The sequence below is a fragment of the Botryllus schlosseri genome, chromosome 8 (genome assembly GCF_051294905.1).
Source record: "Botryllus schlosseri isolate E-star chromosome 8, Bs_hap1, whole genome shotgun sequence".
NCBI classification, from domain to species: domain Eukaryota; kingdom Metazoa; phylum Chordata; class Ascidiacea; order Stolidobranchia; family Styelidae; genus Botryllus; species Botryllus schlosseri.
Genome location: NC_137243.1, coordinates 5,837,250 through 5,853,404, shown reverse-complemented (window position 1 = coordinate 5,853,404; position 16,155 = coordinate 5,837,250). Strand labels below are relative to the sequence as shown.

General features: G+C 43.8%; 1 protein-coding gene across 1 annotated transcript; it reads right to left on the bottom strand.

Annotated features, from left to right (window-relative positions):
* Nucleotides 1-1,662: 1,662 nt before the first annotated feature.
* LOC145444794 (uncharacterized) lies at nucleotides 1,663-14,713 on the bottom strand. The gene is made up of 10 exons (XM_080322804.1): nucleotides 14,487-14,713; nucleotides 14,273-14,397; nucleotides 13,172-13,288; nucleotides 11,472-11,594; nucleotides 11,238-11,415; nucleotides 11,079-11,181; nucleotides 8,984-9,114; nucleotides 4,618-4,725; nucleotides 2,414-2,513; nucleotides 1,663-1,943 (listed from the first exon to the last, which is right to left on the bottom strand). The coding sequence occupies exons 1-10, from the start codon at nucleotides 14,669-14,671 to the stop codon at nucleotides 1,818-1,820; spliced, it is 1,296 nt and encodes a 431-aa protein (XP_080178930.1). The 5' UTR covers nucleotides 14,672-14,713; the 3' UTR covers nucleotides 1,663-1,817.
* Nucleotides 14,714-16,155: the final 1,442 nt, after the last annotated feature.

Below are 16,155 nucleotides of genomic sequence, written 5' to 3'. Positions count from 1 at the left end.
ACGACAGATTAGGGAGTCGCTAATGAACAGCACTTCCGGACTCGACGACAAGCTTATCATACGCGTATAATCGTCAACACGAGGATGTTGTATAATCGTTATTTACGCGTGTACTTAACCCTGAGGAATTGATTATATATTACTAAATTCAGAAAAAATTGAACTCCCCCCTTATTTTTCGGATGGCTACGCGCCTGGTACTCCGTGAAAACAGCCCCGAAATTCCTCAGGCTATCTTTCGTACTGGGGGATTAAATTACTTCTACTTGACAAATTGAAAATAGCGAAAAGTAAGTAAGTAGCTCACAAAACATTACGAAGTAGAAGTAGAGAAAATCAGACCTACTTGAGTAAGTACCAGAAGTAGAGGAAAACTACTTGAGTACTTCCAAAAAGTAGAAGTACTTCGTTACTGACAACCTCTGGAGCCATATATGGCTCTTTTGGGTATGAGATATGGCTCCTTGCCAAATATCTATTTTTGGTACTGAATTGATCAATATTGCAGCTGCTTGTTAGTAAATTTTCATCACGGCCAGAATAATTATTCTCGTGGCAGTATAAACATATCTTTGGGAGGTAAAGACAATGCCGTCTTCCGGTTTAGGGACCCGGACCCCTCTTTTCAAAATCCTAAAATCCAAGTCGCGCAGGGGACCAATATCAATCGCGGATTCTATGTACCCGACTCGAAATCTTGGATTGTGCGATACGTTGATTGATCAAGAGAATCGCAGACATGGCGACGCCCATATCAGAACACAGTTTTTAGATACACATTTTCTTCATCATCTAAGGCGCAAAATGAACAGCCGTGGACGTTACATTCATAATTACAAACTCGAATTACAAACAACACCATTGCTATCCCTGTTCTTAATTGATAAGTAGCTCTGTATAGTACCGGTGATAAAATGTAGACGTGTAGCGCAACGTTATATGTTACCGCCGAATACTTTGAGAATTGAGAAGTCGATCAGTATTTAGATTTTCGGAATCGGCGTGACAGCTACATTCCATTAATATCCGTTATAATGAATTGTAAGCTATTGATGATGAATTGCGTTATCAATGGTGAGGCTGGGCCCGTCTGTGCCTTACGTCTCGTTTCGCGCTTCATTTTCGAACAATAAACATGCAAATTGTGTGAAATTAGGGGAAATGTTCAAAATGTAGTCATTCATGAACAATTGAACATCGGTAGAAAATTCCTATAGTAATTGAACGTTTCACAATTTTCGTTCACTCGTCCTGACGATAGGTGCTGCCTCACTTGCCTCCCTGGCCCCGCGCCACTGATGTATCACAGCTTAGAGTGGGTAGGCCTATATACTACTGTAGGGACCATGTTTGGCTCCACTTACACATGTGATCATGTGCTCTCGCATTCAAAAGGAGCATCACGACGAACCTACGTTCTCGTTACTCAAGTTTTGCTTGCTAAAATAAGGCAACCCTGCATGATTAGTACGAGTATTTGCAGAGGAAATGTGGCGCACACGACGAATCTCATATAGTGAGTTCGAATAAGTGCTACCTTGACGTCACGAATTTTCAATTGTGACGTAACAGTTGATTGGCATGTATGGCTCTTTTTAAGTTGAAATAGAAAAATAGGGCCAATATGGCTCTTCGGCCAAAAAAGGTTCACGACCCCTGGTGTAAAGTATATATACTCTATTCTTCGAAATGAACTGTATAGCCTATACATGAAAATTATCGATGTGCTTCGAGTCCGGAAGTATGGCAAAACCAAAATGATAACATTTGACGCTGACATTTGGTTTGTTCCGAAGTGGCCTCGTGCTGACGGATAGTTACGGCTTGTAGCTCATGACAATGATCTGATTGGTGGAGTACGCTGGCACAAAGACCTCACAGTATCCGTCGTTGTCCACATCGGCGATTGCAATAGCGCCCACCGTTCCGAAAGCTCTAAAAAACTGAAATAACGAGCGGAAATCAGAAGTTGAATTGCGATGGAAACCAGAGGTTAAGACGCGTTAAGTGATAGATGTGATGGATGGATAGAACGAATATTTGTCAATTGCCGAAATTATGTATATAGTGAGGCCCGGTGGACATGGGCTCAACTATTCAGATATTCGCCAGGAATGATCTTGCGCGGAATCACGAGTGCGAACGACATGTGTTTTGGTGTAGGCATAAAAAGTGGTTCATTTATCAAGTAGAGCCACAGATAATCCGTTTTATGGAAAACTGCACGGTGCAGACTGATATTTTGGCACCCGGAAAACTTGAACCCCGAGAAAGCATAAATATATCAAATTCACAATACCAAACATGTTGCAAAACGAAAACCATGTTTGAAATGGCATCTTTCAAATTCCTTATTATTCAAAACGTCACATTAGCCTTCACGTGAATTCTACGCACAAACTCAATCGCTAACCGTTGATTTCTTGTATTCCCAATTATCTGGATCTTGGTTGAGTGGAACGAAAAGGTACGCATGGCCGTCATCATCGCCGCTCAATATGATGTGAGGTTTTCTTAAAACAATTTGTTTTGAAGATTCGTCATCCCGAGGCTGACAATCCAACATTTAATATTATGGAATGGGATGCGTTCATACTGGCTATTCCTGCATACAATGAACAGTACACGAAATTCTATAAAAGACTTCGGTTCAACACCTATTGTAAATGATAGTCGTCGGGCAACCGTCTTGCATAAAGCTTATCGCTTCGTTTCAATTAGACCAGGGGCCGGTAACGTTTTGTGTGCAGCGTGCCAAAATGTTAAAAAATGTCAAATTATTACCAGCTTGCGAGCCAAACATTCAATTTATTAATATGAAACGTTTCAAGCAAGGAATATCACCAACCGTTTTTTCTGCAGCTGGCAACGGCATCAGTTACGCCAAGGATTCTTGAATTATTGGTCGCGAAGGGAATAAATTTTGGTCGCTACCGCACCCGACCTATCGCTTACATGGACGTAATATTTATACAATTTATTTTCAGTCGCGTAATGATCGATCTTGTGTGGTTGGTTTGGTCGTTTCCGTGTCCACTTTGTTCGGTACCATATCGAATGACAGGCCAATCAGTGTTGTTACGGTGATATGGTCTGTTGACGATAAAAATGGTGCCCACCAGCACTGTATCATTCAAGTCGGTTTGGTGTCACATTAAGGTTGGTCTGACACTAGATTTGTCTGCAAAGGTCGCGGTAAAGCGGTAAAGATTGTCGTTGCTCCAGATATATTGGAATCGCTTGGTCACCAGACGAAACTAAAATAATTATATCCTTCCGAGAGACAAACACCATTCCAAATACGCATTTTCACACGGGGTTCATTATTTTATTCAGCGGGTCTCATTTGATACGTGTGGTTCAAGCTGCGGGCGCTGGACTATTCAGCGATGGTCACTTCAGCGCCCTGACAGTGGACATATCAATGTCGAACGTTTTGGCATGTTGTTCGAATCTTTATGTCTAGGTCGTGTCTCCTGTAGCGTGAAAATGCCCACCGCCGGAATACCGGTTAATATAATAGTTGCGCTCCCGTAGGCTGCACAGTGAACACTCCTAGACTAAAGCATCCAACCGGTTTCAAACGATATTCGGCTGACGTTCCTTCATAACTGCTAACACGGTTGACTCATTTTTGTACATTATGCATATTTAAATTTTTTTTTATATATACATATATATTTATTTATTGGGGGTTTCACATTATAATCAAGACATCAGGTTCCAATAAATCGTGCAAGGCGCAAAAAAATTTCAAGATAAGTAAAATCTGCCCTAAAAGACACTATTTTATGTTGATTTACGAAATAATTTTGGATCACCTGCGAGCTTTGTACATTTTGAAAACTTCTGTTTCCCTTTTCGCAAAAACATGGTCTCAATTTGTCGTTTGCGTGAAATTATTTGGCGTTACATAAAAAATCATCTCGCGTGCCACAAATGGCACGCGTGCCGGGGGTTGCCGACCCCTGAATTAGACCCAATGGCGTCGCACGCTTATGGGTCTGCGCCATGAGCGGCAGGCTACTAGAGGGCGGCAAAATGTCAAGCGAAGAACTTTTTTTAATCAACACTTCTGAAGTACTGAAAAAGAGGGTAATGCGGGAGTCGAAGCGAAGTGATGAATTTTTTTTAGTCAACACAACGTAATTGAAAAGATTGAAAGTATTTCAAAATTTGGACGACATTTTCAACGAAAGCCATGGGCGGCAGCATATGCTCCTGCGTTACTGAGTAGACCTACGTGGCCTATCGGTAATTTGTAAGCCTGCGTTTGCTATAGTTCTGTCTTTAATGTATTGGATGTAATAACATTTATGTATTCCTATCACTTAATCACAATTTAATTGGAATGCGACCGCAGGACTGAGAAAATGCGAATTCACTTGGCCCACCGGGCCGCGCCGCCGTCGAATTCATGTATCAAATTGCGATGGTACAAGCACAATAAATACTCACTGTTGCGGTTGTAATATATCAGTTAGGGTCGCATGGCATGGTCACTTATTATATTTGTAACGAACTCAAATGAACCATGTCAGTTTTAGGCTGAAGTTACGTCTAAACTACGACCTCGCACTGGTACCATCTCTACATATATAGGCTGATCGCACTTACTCGCCATCCAGTTGCATTTGTTTCGAAGGCCAAAAGACATTCACGCCTCCCGGAGCACCGTTTCCCCGAAGGACGTAATTCTCTCGAAAATCATCCGATATCAAGTGCCTGAGAAGAGGCGCGTGAATCAACGGAACACAAATGTTTGTATTGCTTATACCAGATGTTCACAACATGGGCAGTGTTAATTGACAGGTGAGGTAAAAACGAAAAGCTGATTTGGCGTAGGGTGCTTATTAGGGCTGGGCTAAATCGAGTACATGAGTGATTCGATTTTGAATCAGGGAATATGATTCGAGTCGAGTAATCGAGTATCACTCATTATGACGTCATAACAGGATGTAATATGTCAAAGTTCAAATATTTACCTTTTATTTGACCACAAAGAATATAATGCCTGTTATCCATCACATTAAAGATACTTTGGTATTTTTTCGACCATACCGATTTCATTGCATTTGATGACAATGTTGTGGGATAATCATGACTTCGGAAATGACTATTTCCAGTACCGTTCGTATCTTGTACTATGTGTCTCGTATGCTACGATACGGTCAATCAAAGTTTCAATAGTGAAAATTAGTATCGAAACTATAATTTTGGTTATATATATATATATCGACTTTTCAATTAGATAAAATAAAAAGGGCAAAAGAAAACAGGAAACAAAAGAACATCGAGATAATCAGTTTTGGGCTCGTGTTAAGCGTCTCCAACGTAGGCGGTCGTGGGCGTCTTCAAGCGACAGCCCGCGTTCCGCTAGATAAGTCTCCATTGTCGAGCGCCATGTTTTCCGATTCCAGCCACCTCTGCGCCATGGCTCCGTGGGACTGTGATTGATGATGGCGGCGGCTGGTTGCTCGTCTTGATGCCGCACTAGATGGCCGATTAGGCGGAAGCGTCGTTCAGCTGCCAGTAGACGGCATGGGACCGTTCCTGTGAGTTCTCGCAATGCATTCGTGGATATATGCTCCGGATGGTGAATGCCGAGTGCATAGCAGAGGAGTGCGTCGTAGTTAGCGTTGAGCGTCTTAGCCAACTTCTCTGTCAGCGTGAATGCCTCTATTCCGTAGAGAAGAACCTTCTAGACAGTGGCACGGAAGATACGGTCTTGAGCTGGGTTGAGGCACTTGAATGGAAGAGGCTATGTAGACGTCTTGCCGCACCCCAGGCCTTTGCTCGCCTCGCCTTGAGCGCTTTTCCAGAGTCAGCGACGTCAATACCGAGGTATAAAAAACTCGTTACATACTCGAGATCGATTTTTCCCAGTTGAATTGGTGTCGCGTTCTCCGGTAGAGCTGGTATGGCCAGAGCCTCAGTCTTCTTGGCGTTGATCTGGAGGCCAACAAGAGCGGTGGTGGCCTCTAGTTGGTTAATGAGGCGCTGTGCCGATGCGGTGTTCGGGGCAAGCAAGGCTAGGTCGTCTGCGTAGGCAAGAATACCTACGTGGATTGCCTCGCGAGTCGTACGCGTGCGCGTTCCTTGCCGTGGCCGCCATTCAAAGAAGTTCGTATTATCCGGGAAGGCCGTTCGTAGCACGAGGTCAAGGATGACCACGAACAAGAATGGTGCCAGGGTGTCACCTTGAAGCACACCAGCCGAAGTGTTGAAATATCCGCTTGGGCCGTCATCTGTTCGGACTCGCGCTCGTGTGTCAGTGTAGAGGGCCATAATGGCATACGTTATCACCTCAGGAATCCCATAGAATCTGAGGATCTCCGCCATGGCTGGGCGCGAGACCGAGTCGAAGGCTTTCGCGAAATCAACGAAGACGGCTGCAACATTCTTTTTGTGTGCGCGGCAGGTGTCAATGATTGTGCGCAGTGCCAGGACGTGCTCTGTTGTACCGCGAGATGATCGAAATCCATTCTGAGCATTCAGGAGCTTGGTAGAGAGTTGCTCACGTATGCGAAGGAGCAGTACTCGGTCGAACAGCTTGGCAGCGGTCTGCATCAGGGAGATGCCTCTGTAGTTCGCTGGGTCACTCGCAGCGCCTTTCTTGTAGATGGGGACGATTTCACCCTCGAGCCACTCGGGGGGCACCGGGCCGCCTTCGAGGACGCCATTCATGACGTCGAGGAGCACAGGTGCAACGCCCGAGGTGTAAGCAGCCGTTTGGATGCCGTCCGTGCCGGTGGCCTTGAATTGTGGTACTCCACGCATGGCTGTCTTGAGCTCAATAAGCGTGATCAGGGTTGTATTGATCGCTAGAGGATTAGCTGCTAGTGAAGGCGGTGCAACGAGCACATCGATGTCCGGTGCAGGTGTAGATAACAGGGTCTCGAAGTGTGCTGCGAGGTCTTCCGTACAGGCCTTCACGCGGGTCCTCTTGAAGCCAACTAGTTCACCGACGGCTTTCCAGGCTGCTCTTGATCGGCCTGCTTCCAACTCATTTTCCACGGAAAGGGCAATAGCTTCGACTCGTTACTTGCGAGCTGCATGCGTCGTGAACGTTTGTTAGGTACAGAGCTGCCTCGTTAGCATCGCTATGTGCGTCCAGTGTTCCAGAGGTGTACGCAGCACGTCTGAGAGTCTTGAGGTTACGGCGCGCACTGAGCACTGTCGGGTCGGATTCCCAGGCTAATTTTGACCGTGGCTTGCTACGGGCCTCACTGAGCGTTTCACGGGCTGCATCCTTGACTGCTGCTACAAGTGGCGCAAAGGCGGTCGGTATAGTGTGTTGGATCTCGAGGGCGTGGAGTGTGTGCATGGTAAAGACATTCATCTTATTTGCGTCCTTAAGATCAAACCAATTTGGTAGGGGCTCTTTTGGTGTGCGCTTCGGGACGAACGGGAGGCGTTCACGAAGCGTGGCGAACACCATGCGACGGTCACTCCTGATCGTTAGCATGCGCTTGCGCACCTTTCGGCAGTTCGTGAAATGGCGCCGTGCGGGAGCATTGCAGCAGATATAATCCAGCCGTGTGTTGCGTTGGCGCATACCGTCAAATGTAGTCCTACGCTTCGGCTTCATAGAAAAGTCGGCATTGAGAGAAATGAGGTCGCAGTGGTCGAGTAGATTGGTAAAATGCTCCGAGTTGCTGTTCTCGTGGCCAACTGGGAAGCGAACTCGCTGCGAGCGCTCGGCCAACGTGGCATTCATGTCCCCAAGCAGCATGCTTATGTCGCGCTGCGGGTAGGTTGATAGAATGCCTTCTAGTTGGTCGTAGAAGGCGAGCGTATCAGCTGAGAAGGCAGTGGAGTTCGGAGATGTTGGTCCATACGCACAAACGAGGTGCAGTTTGCGGCGACGTAGTTGAATGCTGGCTGTGATAATCCGGCTGTTTATAACGTAAATCTTTGCCCCAGCGTGGAAACGCTGGGACAAGATTAGACCGACGCCTCCAACTCCGCCTTGGTTGGCAGGTGATTGGATCATGATGATGCCTGCGCCTAGGTCTTTTTCGCGGAATGGTTCAGTGAAGTGCTGGCGATGTTCTTGGATTGCCAACGCATCAAGTTTGAGGTCAGTCACAAGTTCGGCAGCTTCTTCCTGGCGCCATACAGAGTTCAAAGTTCTCGTGTTCAGAGTTCCAAGTTTAACTTTTGCATTTAGGCTAATCCTCAGGGATCTTGGTTGAGGCTTCGGGTCCCCGGCTCCGCCCGGAAGATCCCAGTCTTTCTGTTGATATTGTCCCACTCGGCGAGTACGCAGTAACTGAAGGTAGTAAAGTCTTCGTCGCACTTTGCGACTTGGTCTACTCTGTTTACTGCCTATACTGCGCAGCACGTCCAAGCTGTACGTAATCATTACAAGCAATCAGCTAGCGGAGCGATAAATACACGTCTGCACTCGGCGACTGACTAAAGCGTGTGTTTCTGGTTGATGAATTAACTTTCAGTGGCGAGGAGCGTATAATTTCAGTACTCGAAAAAATCGTCTTTTACTACTCCACTCGAATCATTAAAATTAATACTCGATTCAGATTCGAGTACTCGAATCGTTGTGCGCAGCCCTAGTGATTATACGATGAGACGAAGATGTCACAAGGTTCAGTCTATGAGTTAACTGTTAGCTTTCTTGCAAGGTTGAATATATAATCGATGGATGACGATAGACACGTGTCTCAGTGGTTTACTAAACCCAGCCTGCAAGAATGAAAGGGATCACATCGGGGAAATCTGATTTACGTTACAGCAATTGAACATATTCATTCTTTTATCTTCGTAACAACGCGTCGTTCGAAACACTACTTCACTTGACAATATTTAGTTTGATGCAAAAAATAATTTCAGCATCAAAATATTGTTGATGGGCATTAACTTTCAGAGGACGTTAAAATCGTTGAGCTTTGAGTCGAAAATGCTTGTGAACCACACTGGGATAGTCCTACAGAACTACTGGTTAAACAGATATATATCTCACCTTGTCCAGTTGTCAGTTCGCCAGTCACCACCAACGGGCATCTCGTACGCTACGAGAGATCCAAAGTAGTCTGGCCGGTACCAAGTAGATGCTACAATGTCAATCACTCCGTCTTGATTCAAATCCTCAATCTATATATAACATACAATTCAACTCGTATAGATATGTATAACGGGCAACGGCATTCAGGTGAATCTGCAAACTCAAAGGCTGTGGTATAGGCTATAGGTGAAGATATGCCTACCATGACTTCATATATTAATGCAATGGTTCTTAACCGGAGTTGACCGGCTGGGGTTCAAAATCCTCCCCTGTCCATATGAAATACCAATTATATCTCAATATTTATAAGCTCATTTATAATTCAGCAATTACTACCACGCAATTGCATTTCGACTGTACAATATGATGACACTTTACAAGGTGAGGTTTCGCATATCTGAACTGCTATCTGGAAATGAACCGCAGGAGTCACAGGATTTGCAATAAATATTCATTAATGTTATTGTTAACTCTCTGTCGATGCACAATTCATTTTGTGCAGCAGTATCCTAGAGTATAATGAATTCAATGTGCAGCTAGCGGGGTGTTGTCGTACATGTTTATTTTTTATGGCTGCGCGAAGAGTTGGGGTTCCGCGAAGGCTTGCAAATTGGCGGAAATGTACCGCAGGTTAGTAAATGCAGCTGTGGTCATGATAAAACAATAGGGCGCCATTCATAAAGATGATGATATTGACCCAGAGTAGTGGTTCTCGGCCGCCGGTCCGTGACAAGTTTCCTGTCGGTCCGCCAGACATAATATAATGATATATCTCTATTTCAAAATGCAAATAGTTGGCTGCTTGCCCATTGAGCATAGAAATAAACATCAAAATTTTATTTAGAAGTGCGTAACGTATTTTTTGCATGGCGACGCAATATAGAGTTCATAGTCTGTTTCAGGCGTTCGTCACAATGGTACGAGTGTTATAAGAAACTGTCAAAGGTAGCCTACAACTCATTTTGGACAAGTTACATGCGAAAGCTACAGAGACTTTTAAACAAACTTGGATTAGGCAAACATTGGCAGTACAGTAGAGCCTATAGAAAATAGAAAATTCACATTTCTTTCAAAAGACACCGAAAATCACAATCTCGTTAGTGGTCTTTAACAGGACTTCGCGAACTTCGCCTTGCAGAAACTTCTATATAACCACGTTTAAATATCTAGTATTTACTAGTTACCATTAAACGGAGTTATCGATATTTCATTCAGGTTGTCGTACTCAAATGTAGCGTGAAATTTAGTTTTTGAAGGTTCACCGGTCCGCGAGGTCAAATAGGTCAAATAGGTTGAGAACCACTGACCTAGAGTATAGTGGTAGGATGTCTACGATTCATGGGCTAAATTAGTGGTTCTCAACCTTGGCTCAGCCCCGCCAAAACGTTGGTATTAGCCCCCCCCCATAGGGTGACTAGCCAAATTTCTGAGGGGGTTCACCCCCAGACCCCCATCGTGGTGAACGTTTTCAGAAATACTTGGGAGCATGAGTTCTTATGCTAAGTCGGTTATCGGTCTCTGGTCGCGCGGAACGCGGAAAATATTTTACTTCATGATTGAAATTGTTCGATAGCGTTAGTAATTGCATATATGTTGCTATAAATCTTTTCTCAGCCCACGTGATCAGATTTACAGGTTGAAGTGGTGTCTTTGAGATTTTAGGGCAGGTATAATTAATAATTATGCATTTTCGTACAGGCCCGTTATTATTATGTACTTTGTTGACCGAAACTTCATGTCTTGATGTGCCTTGGCGCGGTAACGACCGACGTCGACATGACTATTTCTATAAATCATGCGGGATGGTTACCCATATCAAATCAGCGACATTAAATCGCGCGAGGTGCGAACAAAATCTGAAGAAAGTTGCATAAATATCCAAGAAATACTCTACAGCCTATATCATTTTATGTTGATTCACGAAATAATTTTGGGCCCCCTTCGAGCTCCCCTCGGCCCAGTAGTGTATATAGCGTAAATATTTGATAGTTATGCGACCACTGCCGCACTGTAGTACTTCACAAAACTGTACCGACTGTGACCACAATGTTACCCAGAGATCGAAGTACCATCCGAAGTCATCAATTATGCGATGCTGAATAGAATCTGGATTAGACCAATTGCCATCCACGGTCCACGCAAGTGTGAGCGCTTGCCTGCGACAGCAAGAAATCAGTGCTTTGCATAAAAGAGTTGAATAGATATATCCTACCGAAAGAATCCGGAACTGACAATTACTAAAGTCTCACTGCCGTCAGGTAATGTCATGTTTTGCAACCGAAATGCAACGTCTTCGTCGCCAGTGTGGATTATGTGCGTCTTCCAAAATGGTTGTGCCGTTTCGTCACCCGGATTTTCGAACCACACAAGCTGAGCCTCAAACGTGCTGACTTGCAACAAAATTCATAACTTACATAAGCGCGCGGATTGGCCATGCGAAACTTACCTGCATCTCCGTATGCGCGAGCCGTGATTGCGTCATAATCGCCGTCGTAATCCAAGTCTTCCCACAGTACGCGGTGATAGTACCACTTTATTCCATCATCAAATGGTGATATCGGAATTATATCTATCGATTCGAAATTTGTAAGATCTAGAACTTTATTGGAAAGATCCTAGGTTACATCTATCAGTGGTACGAAACCTTTTGGTGTCGCGGGCTGCGGTCAATGTGAAACATGATAATACTACCACGATCCACCAATCAGGGCATGAATTCTGATTTTAAGCACTGTGGTGTCAATTCCGTGTTTTTCCTGCAAGATGGCATATCATATCGAATCCCACTAGATTTTCTAAATCTTTCGACCCAAATAGCATCTGACAAAACTTATGACGGCCTCACGTGACAACTTTTGAACTGAGTGTGTCGAGAGCCCAATCATGAAAACGAAACAAAGGAGGTTCGCATCAGTTGATCCACTGACCGGTGGTTGGGAGCAACTGCTTTAGCTTGTCGTTATAATGGACGGGATTGTTATTTCAAGCTGTACACGTGACAGGGAACATGAAGGGTCCAATCGACAGATTATATCAGATTTAAAGGATGTCTATCCGGTTTCTAATCAATCTCCGGGTCCTTCATCATGAGCGAGTCTACTCTAGCTGATAATCGCTATACAGGTGGATTGAAAATAGGCCACAAGCCGGTTATTATTACGAGCTATATTTCCGTATACAATTGAATAGTGTATTCATATTGAAATGAACCTACGGTTACCATATTTTGGAATCGGGAAAGGAGGACACTTTCATCAATTCAGAAAAGGGAGTTGATAATAACGGAAATCCGCCGATGTCGCTATTTTTGCTTAAAACATTTGGTGGGTTGTCAGAAAAAAGGCCATCACTTTCGTTTGACTCCCGATTTCCACACTTTTTACTTAAAATTAGTGGTGTCATGGCCAACTAAAAACATGAGGCCATGGTAGTGTTTACTAAAAAAAAGGTCGTCGCTTTCGATCGAACCACCAATTTCCTATTTAGCGTCGTTTATGCCCATTTTTCACTCAAATCTATCCATTATCTTAGGAATATCCATTATCTTTGGAATATTGCTGTATTTCATATAGCTTACACTTTCATGGTGTCCAGATGCAGCCTTTCTAATTTAATTCATGTTCGAGTACGACAATGGCTGTAAAGCTGTTGAAATAAATGCTCAGAAGTATTGGGAATGCGTCTTTTTAGGTAGATTTAACCTTATTTGAATATCGGTGTTATCGGTGAAGGTGTTAGATCTCGGTTTTATAGGTACTGGCCGAAAAATCCAATATCGGTCGAGTTCTAGTCTTGAGATTGACTCAGTCTGATAAAAAAACTGTTATTATCGACGACGTAGCGTTGGGGGCTTGGCGTTTGTCGGCCTTTTCAGCTATTTGTTTGCTTTCAGATAACCATCGCAGCCGTGTCTGTTACGGTTCCGTACGATGGCTACGATGTTTATGCTACTTAATTAGGTCACTTTCGTCTCTCTTGGCTCTTCAAGGCTCTGATGGGGTACGGGCGGTTCTGATGAGCCAAGATTCACCATAGAAACGTAAAAAAGAGACAGGACCGGGATATAAGCTCGATTCGCGGTCTGTCGCTCGTCTTTGGTCAGTTACGGGTATAAGTGATTGTATAAAATAATATAGACTGTCAAACCTTCGCTGGTGACATTGTACGGATTTGTCATATCGATCAAAGATATAGTTCCGTTGTCTTTTCCAGGCAGGAAGAAGGCACTTGCTGACGTCCAGTAATGTGGTTTAAATGCTCCCCCTGAATAAATGCGCCAATGTCATAGCATAGAGTTACCATATTTTCGTGACTCAAATTCCGGACACTCATTAGCGCCCACTAGCGGATTTCAAAATGAGGTATGAGCACATTGTCGGTCAATATGACGTCATACCAGCAAAGCTTTGCCTATCGACCAGAGGGGGTCACAATACGGTTCAGGAGTAAGTGGTTGTGTGTTGTAAGTTATATAATCAAGACAGAAACCACATCTTTTCAGCCCTCTCCCGCCAAAATAAACACTGATCTGGGACCCAGCATAGGGTAATCGATGCAACTTCTGGGGGTTTGCTATATGCATCTGGTTTTTATATGCATCGGGTCGTTAAATTTTTTGAATGAATTCTGTCAATAATATTGGTTCTTCCATATAGTACTAGGCTATATAGTTTTAATCCTCTTTTTCGAGGGTGGTAGTCCTCATACTAAAATCAATACATGTGATACTAATTCGCGCGCAGCGTGAAGAAAAATTTCATGTTGCATTAATCTGCCGAATAATAATGTTGTTTATGTTGATTTACAAAAACATTAAATTATGAGCCTACTTCAAGCCTTTAAAACTCCGGACATTTCGGCATATTGTTGAATTTCCTCCCGAACGCAGTCTGAACTGTGAAATTCGGGACATGTTCGAGAAATTAAGGACGTATGCCAACCCTATCATAGAGAGAGAGAGAGATATGATATTCTTTCTCGCCTGCACCATCGAGATGCTTTGGCGACGGAGTTGCGATACGGCCCCATGAGGTCATCTAGTCTGCGCCCCCGTTTTTTTTCCTCCTCCATGCTATCCGTGATTGCTGAGCGCCGAGCAGGATAGCTGCGGATACCATTTTTCGAGTCTTTGGTATGACACGGCCGGGGATCGAACCCACGATCTACCGCTCGAGAAGCCGGACGCATAACCATTACACTATCTCTCATAGCACAAAACGATCGAACAGCTCAATACTGTAGTCGTACTTGGCACTCCAAAGACCTCATTTGGCCACAGGATCTCGTCAGTCACTACGTGCGATTGCATCTCTGACTTATCTTTGTAATTGAGTGAGACAGACGGTATGCGAATAACCTTGTCGGGGTCGTTTCTGTAAGAGCACAAAAAACAGGTATCGATGTCGGTCATGGATTCACTGCCACCTCGTTTATGAAAATCTATGAAAATGTCGTTGCTTACTCGATCCCCGTGAATGATGAGTATGCGTAGTCGATTTCTTCGGTCAATGGGTTGTAGAGTAAGCTTCCGAATGCTGGTTCGTACGGGGCCGGTACTGAATACAGTGTTGTCGGGTACTCCAAGTTCGTCAACGCGGTGCTATCGCGACAACAACATATCACCAAAATAATATACAGTGACTTCATGTTGTCCAAAAGGATCTGATTTCATATAAAAATCGTGTTCAATGCGTCAGACGGAGTCGATCTCACACGAACAAGTGAGAGTAACGGCTAAAAGTCGATGATTGAGAGATTTACATAGGTAGGCCAACAGCGGAGTGTCGGTAAGACACTGGCTTCCAAAATATAGACTTCTAATAATAATTTTACATATGTTGGTAGCGGTCTAGACTGTTTCCAATGATCAGAGTTCATACGAGAAATGTATTATTCCACGAATATAGCATTCATGACTGTTACACGCATAGGCTTGATAATTCCACCAGTACCTGTTACATATTACGGCGAACGGCTGCGCTGCATATTCAAGAACTAAATACGGAACACTGCTTGTACTTTAATTACTCAGTCTTATTATTTGCCCAACGAGGAAAATATTTCCAAAATCTCATGACAATGAAAGCACTATATTCCGTGCAACTATACAAGGAATATATTGTCGCTGTATCTGACATTAGGCTGCCTAGACAAGGATCCGTAACTGCATGTTCACAAAACTTGCGATGATTAGCCCGTTATTTGATTTGCCATAATGAAATCGGCCTTTCGTTACGCACAGCTGCCTTAAAACAACAGGTTTCATTACAAACAATAACTGTTTCATCACAGCCAAAGTCAACGATTCGCGTGCTTCCCCAACAAACTTATTTGAAGACCCGTTCATTTAATACGTACGCAGGAAAGCAAAGAAGCGAATCTATGTTGACAGCAATTACTTAGGTGGCGGGCCATATAACATAGCTAAATTGTACATTGTACTGAACAGATGTAGGCTACGAAACCTTAATCGATTGCAAAGCTGCGCCACAAAACGTACTTTAACGGATACGGAACTAATCCATGTATCTTTCGATTAAATGAAATGATGTAACTCGTTCGGTTCCGCGAAGCGCTCTGGGGTCATGCGAGGTGTTTGACGTGAAATCCCAACTCCGCCAGCGCCCCTTATCAACTTCTGGGTGCATCCATACATCTCGCCAACTATACACAGGTATACTCTGACCATACCTGATAGCTCGGTGGTTACACCTGTTGCCCTCAGACCAGATGTAGTCAGTTCAATTACCACTGACTCTCCTCTTGGGCAGTTCAAAAATTCCTTTTTTTTTAATTTTAATGGGATTCTAGTGTTTAAGTATGAGGTTGCCTAAACGAAAATGCTGCACGTCAAATTTGATCAACTCCAATCAGTAGAAGAGGTGAAATCCCAAATTGGAATTCCGACTATTTGTTTAGAAATAATAGCATTTGCTCTAGCAAATCTCGTCACTTCGTTTTCCAGGCATGCGTGAAACGAACGTAATTCCTTTTCACGCGTTTTCATCTTCAGAGGGGTCTGTGATAGCGTTTGGATTAAGTCTTCAAAACATTGCTAAGTAACGAAAAGTGATGAAATATGACGATTTTTATTAGTCAACCGACCACTGAGTGGGTAAAATTTACCAATT

Excerpts from the sequence above, each read along its gene's own strand:
- LOC145444794 (XM_080322804.1), bottom strand. The coding sequence starts at position 14,671 with ATGAAGTCACTGTATATTATTTTGGTGATATGTTGTTGTCGCGATAGC. Across the intron at positions 11,416-11,471 it reads TCGCGCATACGGAGATGCAG|TCAGCACGTTTGAGGCTCAG; the intron begins GTAAGTTTCGCA and ends TTTTGTTGCAAG. Across the intron at positions 1,944-2,413 it reads GGGAATACAAGAAATCAACG|TTTTTTAGAGCTTTCGGAAC; the intron begins GTTAGCGATTGA and ends TCGTTATTTCAG.